The sequence below is a fragment of the Helianthus annuus genome, chromosome 7, assembly GCF_002127325.2.
Source record: "Helianthus annuus cultivar XRQ/B chromosome 7, HanXRQr2.0-SUNRISE, whole genome shotgun sequence".
Lineage (NCBI taxonomy): Eukaryota > Viridiplantae > Streptophyta > Magnoliopsida > Asterales > Asteraceae > Helianthus > Helianthus annuus.
The window spans coordinates 21,246,536-21,261,225 of record NC_035439.2 but is presented as its reverse complement, the minus strand read 5'-3'; the positions used below and the strand labels follow the sequence as shown (position 1 = coordinate 21,261,225).

The 14,690-nt window shown below is 37.0% G+C and overlaps 1 protein-coding gene across 1 annotated transcript; it reads left to right on the top strand.

Annotated features, from left to right (window-relative positions):
• Nucleotides 1-9,800: 9,800 nt before the first annotated feature.
• LOC110866686 lies at nucleotides 9,801-10,421 on the top strand. The gene has a single exon (XM_022115829.1). It carries the CDS (start codon nucleotides 9,801-9,803, stop codon nucleotides 10,419-10,421), a length of 621 nt encoding a protein of 206 aa, XP_021971521.1.
• The last annotated feature ends 4,269 nt before the right edge of the window (nucleotides 10,422-14,690 follow it).

Genomic DNA, 14,690 nt, shown 5'->3' with positions numbered 1-14,690 from the left:
TTTGTTGCATAAAAGAGGAAATGACAGTACATCAGTGGACTATCACAACATGCTAAAGAATTGGAAAGTCAAAATGTGATAAACAATCTTACTGCGGATGTGTCAGTAGATTTTCGCACATTTAGTATATTGAAACGAGATATATATCCAAATCAAACTTGCTTGATTCATGGGTAACTATTCTTGGATATATGGGTAACCCCCGAAATCTTGTTTGAAAGGTCCCATATTCTGAGATACTAGGTCTTTATGCTCAGTGATATCTGGGGTATTATCCCGGGACTTCTGTTGTATGGAAGTACTGACCTAGTCCCCGGATAATACTTTCTGCAAATGCTTGAAAAAGCGCCGCCCTCAGCAATCTGATTAAACAATAAAATTGATAGTCATTGCTGTTGTAAAAAAGATCCTCTAAAGGGGACCCACCAAAAGTCGAAGCCGTAATCTCTCTGCGTATACGGAAGTATCGACCTGAGCTCTCACGGCCCTCGCACATAACCCCTTTACAGATATCATCTGTGGTATACTCACCTGTAAGACTGAATATTTGGGATCTGGATACAGGAGTATATTCAAGTGGAGTGACACACAATTAAGTTTAAGTCTCTAAAACACTAATATCGTATCTCGAATCAATTGAAATCTGTGTGAAAATTTAAGTGGACAAACATACTGACAATCTAGGTAAATTGTTTATAACTAAGAATGTTTAAAGCTTAACGGTGTTAGTGATATGTCTCATAACTGATATGATCCTCTTGCACGAGCTCACAAAAATATTGTTTGTAAATATTTCATTTTCTGCATTTTATTTTCTTTCAAAAAAAAAATCCAAAAAGATTTTTGGTGTGTTTTAGCATAAATTTCGAAAATTCAAAAAGATTTCCGACAATTGATGTTGGATAGCTGATTTTCAAAATTCCGAGTGCTAAACATGATGAGCAATACTTGAGGGGGAGTGTTTGTGTGAATTTAACTGTTTTCATTATCTAACCTTTTAAGTGGTTCATCAAAATTTGTTTTGAAGGAGAGACTGAATTGGGGCAGTGATATATGTTTGAAATATATGTGAAAGAAATTTACTTTGAGGTAGAGTTTATGCAGGATAGCCAGGCGTCGATCCTGAAGATGTTGCTGAAGATCAAAGGAATGCCAGCAAATCGAGAGGGGGAGTCTGAAGCTAGAGAGAGAGGAGCCTAAAGACTGATCAAGACTGAAGATGTGAAGATACAGCATTGATGTTACTCGATAGTCGACTCCATCAACATCTGAGGGGGAGTCTGTTGGTACACTACATCTGCTGATTACGTCTTGTATCGAGTCATAAGTCTTAGATGTTAGATCTGGGCACAATATACGAGAAAATGTGAAAATGTATAGAATTAGGGTTATTGGATCGCTTATATGGTCCATTAGGTTTATGGGTTGCTCGAACGAACATGGTTGGGCCGCTCGAGTGACAACATGTTGGACCGCTCCAATGTCATGTGTGGACCGCTTATTGGGCCTGTCCAATAAGCGGTTCCAGATTAGTATAAATACCTGATGAGCGATCTCATTTGTAACAGTTGTTGAATCTCGTACCGAAGTGCTGCCGGATCGAGAACTGGTTGTATTTACCGTCAAATCAATATAGAAAGAGTTTAAAAGTGAATTGCAAGCTATTCCTACGTTGATTACTTGTTTTCCGCACCTGTAATTGACGAAAACGCCTCTGATCGACTCATTCGGGTCGCCAAACGATCCTACAAGAACAAGGGTGAAACCCTTGTTCAAGCTCAAACCCACAAATTGAAGATCAATTCAAGACCCAAATTGAGGCATGACCACGTATAAATGATCACCTAGACAAGGGGATCATAAGGTATGTATTAAAACCTAGATTGGTGAAAGTTGGAATTAGAGACAAGTAGGTTACTTGCAAATAAATTGTTGGATGCTGATCCAAAGATGAAATTAGGTATGGATGTATGCTTAATTTTGTTAGATATAAGGAAATTATGAGATTATTGAGATAAGATCACTTGTAAGTGATTAACAAGTAGATTGTGAAGTGAGTTTTGATTATATAATGAAGGTGATGTTATACATGTGCTTAGAATCATCATATATGAGAGTAAAAGACAAATACTTGAACAATTTATAAGTTTGAGTACATGTTCATACATTACATGAAATGGGTTTTGTATGTTATGATTAAATTGGTGATTATGTTCATGTCAATAGATGTTTGAAATCATATTATCTACTAGTTGATATGTAGAACTTGATTATATTAGGTGTTCGGATGAATGTCTAGTGATATGACGAAACGGGTTTTACACATAGATGAAAACCTTTAGTTCTTGCTTAATGAATGAATAATTAGCTTTGATAATCGAAAGCTAAGTTTACTTTATATTAATAATCGCTTGAATATGTTAAAGTGATTGAAATGAGATGAACTTGGTTAGAAATTTAGTTAAAACGACGGCCTAAAAATAACGCCTACTAGGTGATGGATGAAACGCCTAAATGAGTTATTGAACTCAATTGTGTATTTCATATGTTAAAAGGGAAGTTGAATTTTGGAGTCAAAATGGCCTATAATAGGATTAAATGATAATTTTGATAGAAAAATGCGTAAGGTGGGATAATCGTGTTAGAGGATGATTAATCTAAACATCTTACGAATTATAAATGATAGTTTGACGCTTGACAAGCTAGGTGGAAGCTTGGGAAAGAAGCGGGTCAAACGAATAAAGTATGAAGGAAAAACATAATTTGGATACAAGGTAAGTAAAGCTTACACCCTTTTGTAGAATACCTATTTATTTTACAGGTTATGAATACGATAAGGTAATATCTGAGATATGATGTTCTGACGCGAAATGATATGGGTCGGAACAAGTGAAAATGATGAAAACCATACTTAATGGTAAAAAGGGGCAAAACGGTAATTTGGCCATGTAATGAAATCAGTTTTGAACGGTTACCTTATAGGGTAAGCCAAAATGAATAATAAAGGTAAAACGGCAACTTGAGTATCGTGTAGATGAATAAAAGTTGAAGTGTAAATGACATCCCATGGCGTAAGCCATGATGGGTTAAATGCGTAAGAAAAAGATTTAAGAGTTATGATCATATGGTGAAAATCCGTAATGGGTCAAATGAGAGAAATGGTAAATAAATACCATTCTGTTATCAATACAAAACGTTTGGTCATTTAGGCCAAACGGTTCAAATGGTGATGTTAACACCATTTGACAATAACGACTAACAAGTGCTTGTCGATTCTTATTCTCATAGGGGTGAAATGCATATGGCAATTTGCGTTGCTATTAATTAGCAATTTAATAAGGCAAGGTATTAAAACGGGTCAATACTTTGACCCGAGCCAGGTATGTGTAAATAAGATTATAGCTAAAATGTGTGATTTTAGTCAAACATGTTATTCAAAATCCTTCATCGTAAAAGAAGGGCTAAAGTTGACCAAAACGCACTTGAGTGATAAACTGGGCAAACGACCCTTAAGGGTAGTTTGAAAATAACTTTTATGATCAAGTAAAACCTTTGGATAAGTGTGAAAGTGAAAGGTGTTAGCCATTTTGGTCTAATACCTCGTAATGAGTCTTTTTCGTAACTTCCTAAACCGAAGGGTAAAATTTGGAAGATATGATTTTACCATAAGAAATCCACTACAAATATTGTTGTGGTGGAAAAATAAAAGGAGTTTTAGTATGGAAATAGGAGGTAAGAAAGAAGGAGCGAGATTTAAGCTTAAATGCTAAAATTTCCTTAACGGGTCAAAAGTTTTATAAATGAATATAAAGTCAAGGGATTAAAAGTTATAAAAATTCTTAATCTGGGGGCCAGATTTTAACTCTATATGATAGAGAATCAAATTACGATCACGTAGGAAGAAACGGGAGGTAAAACGGATAAAATTTGAGCGAGTTATGATTAACTTTGTGAAAAATGTTTGTGCTGGGAATATGCAGCAGCAGAAACTAAACTATCTGTGAAAAGTGGGTTGCGCCCTGCGACGAGAGAACCCATTTGGCGTTGCGCCTCGCGAAAGCTAAGATAAAACCTATCGCAGCCCGCGATAGGCTGTAAAACTGGTAAAATGTGTTTGTTTAGCTTGCTTTGTCTTACGGACTTGTTTAGACACGTTCTAAATGCCGTACAACTAACGCATTTCATGTTTTATGAAATGTAGGTATACCGTAAAGTGTCGGATGACGATCAAGCTCAATGAAGAACCGAACACGGGCAAAGATATTACATTTCGTCGTTATGCGTTTTAAACAACTATATATACTATGTTGAAATGTATTAATTTCAAGATGTTTTATGAAACTCGTATTTTCAAACGTATGCATATACTGTATATACACCATTATATGCAAAACGTATATGAAATTTCAACAAATAAACTGAGGGTCTTACAATTTTGGGTAAATTACTTTTTGAGTCCCAGTGTTTTATGGGTTTTAACTAGTTGAGTCCAAAAGCAAAAAGTTTAACGACCTGAGTCCCCATAAGCATTTTCTTTAACCATATGAGTCCAAATTTCTAACACCATCCATCAAATTTGTTAACTATGAGGGTAATTTGGTCATTTATACACAAAGTACAACTCCTATATGCACAAGGGTATAAGGAACAAGTGTCTAATGCATAAAGATTTTAATGAAGTTAATAAAAATGAATTATATATATTATTATACACATTTGCCAGAGTTCAGTCTCTCTCCTTTCTCTCTCTAGACCCCTACCAGGCTACCACCACCGCACCACCACACCTCCACCACTATCACCACCTTCCCCATCGTCAAACATCACTGTGACCGCTTGCAAACCGCACCTCCACCACTATTACCAGTTTCTCCACCGTCAACCACCACTGCACCACCTGCAACTCTCTGTACTCCTCATCACTAAAAAAACCTCATAGCCCATACTCTAGAGTCAACAAAGTCCATACGTCGCTGATCCCCAAACATTTTCAATTACATATCTGTTGAAACCCTAGCCCTAATTTTAGATCCTACTTTCAAAAAACCAAAATCCACCACTACTCTCATCATCATCAAATTAGGGCTACGGCTTTGACCGGAACTGTTTTGTGTTGAGGAATATTTCAGCTTGAGTGCTTTGAGCTTCAAATCGAGATCATCTACGACTTTAATCGGAACTGTTTTGTGATCTTCTGGTGCGTCTTCGTACTTGCTATCTTCTTCTGATTCAGATTGTGAGTGTTCTTCGTAATCGTCGGAATCAGAGAGAACCGCCTATGGCTGGTGGTGGAGATGATCGTAGGTGGTTGTTGTTTTCCGGTAAATTGAAATGATATGATTTTAGGCAGTTGGAGGTGGGGCTTTGATGGTTGTCTGACGGTGCTCTGATGTGATGGTGGTGTATGGTTGCAGGCGAGGAGGTGTTGTACGGTGGCGTTAATGTATGATGGTTATGGTGGTGGTTTATTGAGAGAGAAAGAGACTGAGTTTGTCTACCTGATCTAAAATGCATATGGTGGTAGTTGTTTTGTTTTAAGGTCTGTTGTTGATTTTTATTTTTTTTATACAAGGGAATTTATTTTTTTATTTTTAACTATAAGGGTATTTTGGTCATTTAACAATATTTAACCAAAAATTTCTAACAGTGTTAGAAATTTGGACTCAAATGGTTAAGAAAAATGGCTATAGGGACTCAGGTCGTTAAATTTTTTGCTTTTGGATTCAAGCGGTTAAAACTCATAAAACACAGGGACTCAAAAAGTAATTTACCCTACAATTTTCAACCTCAGTTTCCAACATAACACGCCTCATTTCATCTTTTTTAATCTTTTCTTCGATTTCAACAATCAGTAAGCAAAAACACAACAGTTCTCCAACTCTAGATCAGTAATGTAAGGAGAAACATTGAGATAATGGACATCCATCAAGCTCAAAAAGAAAACTTGTGTTCAAGGTTTGTTGTTATGCAAAGTACTTGGTTTCAGGTGCAATCTTGGATTAATCATTGATGTATTCTCTCTTGCTTGTCCCGAATGCATCTACGTCTCGCAGGTATAACACATTGTAACACCCCAAAATTTCGATTGACTTAGAATAATAATTTAACTGTGATGCTTTAATGGTAAGGAATGATAAACATAGATTTTTATCATATTGAAGTTCTATCAAAAAAGGGAAAATGAAAGAAAATGAAATAAAAACCCTTTATGTTAATGGAAGTAATCAAGTTAGTATGGGAAAAGACAAATTTGAAACCACTCAAAAAGACAAGGGACTAATAATGAAATTATGTAATGAGATTTGATTAAAAAAAAAAGAAAAGAAACCAGTGCTCCTCCTGGTTTCGTACAGTCGAACTGAGGGAGAGACAGAGCCAAAAAACCGCAGTTCTTCAAATTCTACAAAATTGAAAGGGAAATCAAGGATTAATCGAATGCATGAGCATGGAACTTTGATTATCTAAGTGTTCTTGACATCTAGTAAGTTTAAATTTGATGTTCTTATGAGATTTCATGAAGTGGGTTATGTATAATTTATGATGTTTGTATGAAATTGAACCTAGATGTTGAATGATATGAACAAATAGGAGTTATATTATGTGTTATTTCGATTATACTAGTAGTTAGGGTAAAACCCACTTGAGATTATGTAAGGTAGTGAAGAATTAGTAAAATTTATGGAAGAATTGTGTAATGTTGATGTTAAATTCATATTATAGAAGTGTTAAGATGAATAACTTGATATGAATCATATGTAGCATAGTTATGATTGTTGATTTTGAAGGAAATTGGTTGATCTATTTGATGTATTTAGGATGAATATGTTATAGTTACTTGTACATCATGCTTACTAGAAGGCACGCACGCTATGTGTTCGATGAAATGTCTAAATTAATGTAATTGTGATTTTATGTGAAAATTTGCTAAATTGATGAAATATGATCATATTGGGAATGCATATGATTCATAAACATCATATTATATGACAAGAAATATGAGAATAATGAAATTTTGAAAGCTAAGTATATGAAGTTATGATGTATAGGAACAAAGAAGGAAGGAGGAGCAAGTCATTCTAAAGTGCAAGAAACGCAAGATCGCGGTAAGTTCATATGAACTTAATCCTCTTTTGTCTAGTTTTATGGATGATAGTTAGTAAATAAAACTTAGCGTTGTGTTGTTTGTTTGTTATGATAAAGTTTTGATATGTTGAATGTTAGAAAAACAGTTAAGAAGCAAAATTGTATCGGATGTATATTAACCACGCAAGTGGTACTAAAATCATCCGGAAAGTAGAATGTGGAATGGTTTAGTAATGACTTGTTGTAAACGGGTCAAAAATGATAAAGTTATGTCAAGTATGTATGATAAAGTTTTCGTTGTAAACGGGATAATTTAGACATGTATGATGAATAGCGATGTTGTTTGAGTATGGACTCATTATTAATGGGCCGAATGGATGTATGTATAAATGTTATTGAAATGTTGGAATGAAAGAAAGTTAACGGAATTTATGTCAAATGGGAAGAATGCTTTACACAAGAAATGTCAATAAATGAGTAAATTGAAAATGGGTCGAATAAGAGTATATAATAAATGTTAAGGATTTTTGTTTGACATTATGAACTAACGAATGTTTGATGTTGTGTATGATAGGTAAATCACGTGCAATGATTGCGGCGCACTCGAACCGAACACACACTATATTGCCCACTTATGCGCTTCCGGTTCAAGTCATCTTTTGGAATGGGTCAAAATCATTTTTGTGTAGCAAATGTTAAAGTAGTATCTAGGATGATCGTAGTGGTTTAAAGTTTAAACTTTATTTTGGATAGTTTGGATAGAATGTTTTGGTGAAATGTGTATGGTTCTAATTTTAGCATCTTTTGAAAAGTGTCGTAGAATCTATTTTGAATGATTTTGTTAAAAAGCAGGAAATCGTTTACTTTACGAATGGGTCATGTCAATTTTTTTCAAAAAGTTTGTATGAAGTTTATGTTATTTGTCGATTGTGAAAAAGTGGGCGTTCCAAGTTGGTATCAGAGCCGAGCTTTGAGGGATTCAAGTATTAGAGTAAAAAAATGATTGAACTTAAACCAAAAGCTCGTATGAAGGTGTGTTCGTTCCGAAGCGCTAAGCAAGTAAGTAAATAGTAAAGTTGATTATGTTTGTACTAAGAAATGAAAAGAAATTTATAGGTTACTTGTTCATAAACCGAGTTTTAAGGTAAATGATGATGTTAAACTGGACCGTGTTTAAATTACGGACCCGTAGGAAAAAGAATCGAGTAAAACGGACTAGTAGAACTATAGATATGAGGTTTTAAAGTTAGCATTCTAGAAAAAGTTAGAGCTAGGCAATTGCAGCAAGACAGAACTGAACATTCTGTGAAAAAGAGGGTGTCGCGCTGCGCGACACGTAACTAGCATCACCGTCGCGTCACGCGACAGCGGTCGTGGTCCGCGAAGTATAGCCTTCTAGCTGTCGCAGGCCACGAGGGCTTCAATTGCTGGCGATTGTTTTCTTAATTTGATTGTTTTGAATACGAGACTTGTTTTAATTGATTTCTAAGGCCTCGTAAGCAACGCTTAAGGTAATTTTCATGTTAAAAATAATGAATAAAGGTATATGTGAATGATGAAAATGAAAATCGTTACGATCAAGGATTATGATCTACACGATACGACATGATCGTCAATAACAATAACGTATAGAGTATGTAACGTAAATTGAATGTAATATGCTAGCATGAGATCAAATGTGATGAAGAAAAGTATATAAAAAAGAATAAATTTAATGAATGAAATGAATGTTTTATGTAGATGGCGGACAACGTAAATGTGAATGATACCGAAGCGGCACAACAAGATATGATAAACGCAAGAATTGTGGAGGAAGTTAAGAAAGTAATTGAGGCTAGTATTCCTCGACTAGCTCAAGAGGTTGAAGGGCAAGTATTGGGGGTAGTGGATAACTTAGTGATGTCCAAGTTTGAAGAATTGAAAGAAATAATCAATGAACTACGAACGAAGAAAAGCACTCGGAGGTGCACGTACAAGGAAGTTATGGCATGTAACCCCTTGCCATATAAAGGGGAAATTGACCCAATAGCCTGTCAAAGATGGATTTCAAGTACCGAGGCGGTGTTTGTAAGAAGTAGATGTGAAGTGGAAGATCAAGTAATGTTTGCTACGGGTCTTCTCCAACTTCGAGCAAAGGATTGGTGGGATGCGTATTCTAAGGAATTAGGGATGATAAAGTACAAATGTTAACGTGGCAGGAGTTCAAGGAACCATTTCTAAAATATCATTGCCCACAATCAGCGATTGATCGGATCCAAGAAGACTTCTTACATTTTCGACAAAAGGATGAGACGATAGTTGAGGTAACGAATACGTTCCTCGACAAGATGAAGTTTTGTGGGGAGATAGTGGGGACTGAGAGGAAGAAGATTATACGTTATCATGATATGTTAAAGGCTGAATATCGTGAGTTCATAAATCCCTCCAAGTGTGAGACGCTAGATGAATTAATTAACTGGGAAAGAGATAGGGATATTGAACTAAAGAGGCAGGTCGAACGGGGAGAGAAAAGGGTGGCGGAGAAGTCTTCGAACCCGAACCGATCAAAGAAATCAAGATTTCAAGATCAAACTAAAAAAGGGAAAACAAGTAGTGGAATCCCGACTTGCAAGACATGTGGGAAACACCACTCGGGTGAGTGCTTACTTGGAAAGTAAGGATGCTACAAATGTGGGCAAGAGGGACACCCGTACTATAAGTGTCCCAATAATCCAAAGATGTGTTACAATTGTTATCAGACGGGACATGTTAAGGCGGAATGTCCAAAACTCCAGCAAGTATCAAGGAAAGAAGGAAAGAAAGAGGAGCCATCTAAGGCTCGTGGAAGGATGTTTCAGATAACATCGGAAGAAGCAAAAACTCACCCGGAAGTTGTTTCAGGTATGTTTTTAGCAAATTCCATGCCTGTTAATGTTTTATTTGATTCCGGGGCTAGTAGGTCATTCATTTCAAATGAGTTATTATGTCATCCATCGTTTAAGCTTGAAAAGATGTCTATGCCCTTAGAAGTGGAAGTAGCCGATAGTAAGAGTTATTTACTGCATGATGTATGTAGAAACTGTAAAATCTCAATGGAAGATGAGGAGTTTAGTATAGATCTTATTCCGATGTGTATGGGGGAGTTTAAAGTAGTAGTAGGAATGGATTGGCTAGCCCAAAATCATGTTGAAATACAATGCGAAAAGAAAGTCATTCATGTTGTAACTTCAGAAGGAAAATGGGTAAGTATTCAAGGGGATAGGGTCGTCGAGTCAAAACTTTGTTCTATAGTCGAAACCGTCAAACATGTAAGAAACGGGGGTAGGGCGTATCTACTTACGAAGTGTTCCAAAGCTTGAAGACGTGGATGTAGTGAATGAACATCCAGATGTGTTTCCGGAAGATTTACCGGGGCTTCCGCCTGAGCGGGAAGTGGAATTTAAAATAGAGCTTAGCCCGGGTGCAAAGCCGGTAGCTAAAGCCCCTTATCGGTTGGCCCCGATCGAAATGAAAGAATTGATCACGCAACTCCAAGAGTTGCTCGATAATGGTTTTATTCGACCGAGTGTTTCGCCATGGGGAGCACCCGATTTATTCGTGAGGAAGAAAGATGGTTCGATGCGAATGCGCATCGACTATCGGGAGTTGAATAAGTTAACGGTGAAGAATCGTTACCCTTTGCATAGAATTGATGATTTATTTGACCAGCTTCAAGGGGCTAGTTGGTTTTCGAAGATCGATCTACGATCGGGTTATCACCAACTGCGTGTACGAGAAGAAGATGTTCCGAAGACTGCGTTTCGAACGCGGTACGGACATTACGAGTTTTTTGTGATGTCCTTTGGGTTAACGAACGCACCAGCTGCATTTATGGATCTAATGAATCAGGTGTGCCGGCCTATGCTTGATAAGTATGTAATCGTTTTCATCGATGATATATTAGTATACTCCCAAAGTGAAACAAAGCATGCCTCACACTTACGTAATGTATTGGAAACGCTTCGCAAGGAAAAGTTATATGCAAAATTCTCGAAGTGTGCCTTTTGGCTTAGATAGGTACAGTTTTTGGGCCATGTAATCGATGCGGATGGTGTCCATGTGGACCCCCTCCAAAGTAGATGCAGTGATGAATTGGGTACCCCCGAAGAATCCAAGTGAAATAAGAAGTTTTCTGGGTTTGGCTAGGTATTACAGAAGATTTATCCATGATTTCTCCAAGATAGCCTCGCCCATGATGAAGTTAACAAAGAAGAGTGAAAAGTTTATATGGGGCGAAGAACAAGAAAGAGCGTTTCAGACATTGAAGGAAAAGCTTTCGAATTCTTCAGTGTTGACATTACCGGATGGAACGGATGATTTGGTAGTGTATACTGACGCCTCCCGCCAAGGTTTACGATGTGTACTAATGCAAAGGGGTAAGGTTGTTGCTTATGCTTTAAGACAACTCAAGCAACAGGAAAACAATTACCCAACTCATAACCTAGAATTGGTGGCGGTCGTATTCGCCTTGAAGATATGGAGAGGGGTGAAATGTACAATTTACTCGGATCATAAAAGCCTCAAATACTTTTTCGAACAGAAATATCTTAATATGAGGCAACGAAGATAGTTAGAACTCATTAAGGATTACGATTGTGACATTCATTATCATCCCGGTAAGGCTAATGTAGTGGCGGACGCTCTAATTTGAAAGGAGTACCCGCCTCCGATTCGGGTAAAATCTATGAAGATGGTAGCCACTTCTAAACTCCTTGAAGAAATTCGAGAAGCTCAAATTAAATCTTCGAATGCCGACGACTCGAAGAAAGAAAGGACGAAAGGATTTATTCACGAATTAGAAGAGAATGCAAATGGTATGAAAACGAGGTATGACCGAATCTAGATACCTCGGGAATGTGATGTGAAAGAATTACTTTTGAATGAGGCTCACAAGTCTCGATACTCCGTTCATCCGGGATCTACAAACATGTATCGAGACTTGAGAATGAATTACTGGTGGCCGGGTATGAAAAGAGACATTGTCAAGTATGTTGCTAAGTGTTTGACGAGTTCTCAAGTAAAGGTCGAGCACCAAAAACTGTATGGAAAGTTGCAGCCGTTGGAGATACCGGTGTGGAAGTGGGAACATGTAACGATGGATTTGGTGACTAAACTTCCTAAGACAAGGAAAGGGCACGATGCTATTTGGGTAGTCGTTGACCGACTAACCAAAAGTGCACATTTCTTACCCATTGCGGGAAACCTATAATTCGGAAAAGATGGCGGAAGTTTATAAGAATGAGATTATATCTCGACATGGGGCTCCCATATCTATAGTGTCCGACCGGGATACCCAGTTCACATCTCGTTACTGGAGGAAGTTTCACGAAGAATTGGGGACCCAGTTACATATAAGCACCGCCTACCATCCACAAACCGATAGTCAGTCGGAACGAACTATCCAAACATTAGTTGATATGCTAAGGGCGTGTGTTATGGATTTCAGAGGGAGCTGGGATGATCATCTAACTTTGGTACAGTTTCATATAATAAAAGTTATCATAACAGCATAAAAATGGCCCCTTATGAAATGCTCTATGGAAGGAAATGTAGGACCCCAGTTTGTTGGGGGGAAGTGGGTTAGCGCGAACTCGCGTCAAAGGATGTAGTAGCTGAAATGAATGAGAAGATTGATATGGTTAGATCAAGAATAAAAGCAGCGCAAGATAGACAAAAGTCTTATGCGGATCGGTGAAGGCGACCAATTGAGTTCCAAGTGGGAGATTATGTCTTACTAAAAGTCTCTCCATGGAAAGGGATAATTCGTTTTCGTAAACGCGGAAAGCTAGGTCCTCGATACATTGGACCATTTAAAATACTCGCTCGAGTCAGGTCAGTAGCATACCAGTTAGAATTACCTCCCGCGTTGGATGGAATTCATAACACTTTTCATGTATCGCAATTATGGAAGTGCCTCGCGGATGAGACGGCATACCTGCCTTTGGATGATATTGAAGTGGATGAGAAGTTGAATTATGTTGACAGACCCGTCGCAATAAAAGATTTTAAAGTGAAGCAGCTCCGCAACAAATCCGTTCGACAAGTGTTGGTTCAATGGCAACACCGGAAGGGATCGGATCTCACGTGGGAAGCGGAGGATGATATGCGAAAGCACTACCCAGAGTTATTCGGTATGTATTCTGGTTTCGGGGATGAAACCTTCTTTAAGGGGGATGGACTTGTAACACCCCAAAATTTCGATTGACTTAGAATAATAATTTAATTGTGATGCTTTAATGGTAAGGAATGATAAACATAGATTTTTATCATATTGAAAGTTCTAGAAAAAAGGGAAAATGAAAGAAAATGAAATAAAAACCCTTTATGTTAATGGAAGTAATCAAGTTAGTATAGGAAAAGACTAATTTGAAACCACTAAGAAAGACAAGGGACTAATAATGAAATTATGTAATGAGATTTGATAAAAAAAAACAAAGAAACCAGTGCTCCTCCTGGTTTCGTACGATCGAACAGAGGGGGAGAGAGAGAGAGAGAGAGAGAGAGAGCCAAGAAACCCTAGTTCTTCAAATTCTACAAAATTGAAAGGGAAATCGAGGATTAACCGAATGCATGAGCATGGAACTTTGATTATCTAAATGTTCTTGACATCTAGTAAGTTTAAATTTGATGTTTTTATGAGATTTCATGAAGTGGGTTATGTATAATTTATGATGTTTGTATGAAATTGAACCTAGATTTTGAATGATATGAACAAATAGGAGTTATATTATGTGTTATTTCGATTATACTAGTAGTTGGGGTAAAACCCACTTGAGATTATGTAAGGTAGTGAAAAATTAGTAAAGTTTATGGAAGAATTGTGAAATGTTGATGTTAAATTCATGTTATAGAAGGGTTAAGCTGAATAACTTGATATGAATCATATGTAGTATAGTTATTATCACACCCCGACCACGTAGGACAACAAACCGTGGCGGAAACATCGGGGAGTGTTGCAACAGAAGCTATTGTTTCACAACCATGGATACAAAATAATTTCGTTTTATTGATAAAATTAAACATTACATTGTCTTAACAAATAGAACAAACAAGTTTTATAGCATCTATCATAGTTATTATGTCACTAAGGCCTTGTCCAGATCCTACGTGACGCATGCATCCTAGAAATCAATCAAGCATCAACACCTGAAACATATGTAAAAACTTAGTCAGCAAAAAAATGCTGGTGTAAAACCTCGAAATTTTGTGTCCAATAATGTGTTGACACGTGTCATGAGTTTACACGTGGTATTAAATACTAAATAAAGGCTAACGTTGACAAACCTTGAAAGTATGTAAATTTGAGGGTTAAAAATGTCAACGAAGGGTAAATATACTGTATAGTAACCCTAAATGATGCTCGTACCTTCAAACGAATAAATCATGGATCGTACGGAGCGAAATGCGGGAGAAAGTGAGAGATTACAAGCTACAGGGGTTAATCGTGTCAACATGTTTAATTTATACCTCTGAGTGACCCTTTAACAAACCCGAGGCTTTGTAACAGTAAAATACGCTCACTAGAATGTACTATATAAATTTCGCGAAGTTCCGTTTTAAAACGAGAAAGTTATGATCAAATTCGTATG

What these genes read in the sequence shown, in the direction of transcription:
- LOC110866686 (XM_022115829.1), top strand. Translation starts at nt 9,801, where the DNA reads ATGTGTTACAATTGTTATCAGACGGGACATGTTAAGGCGGAATGTCCA.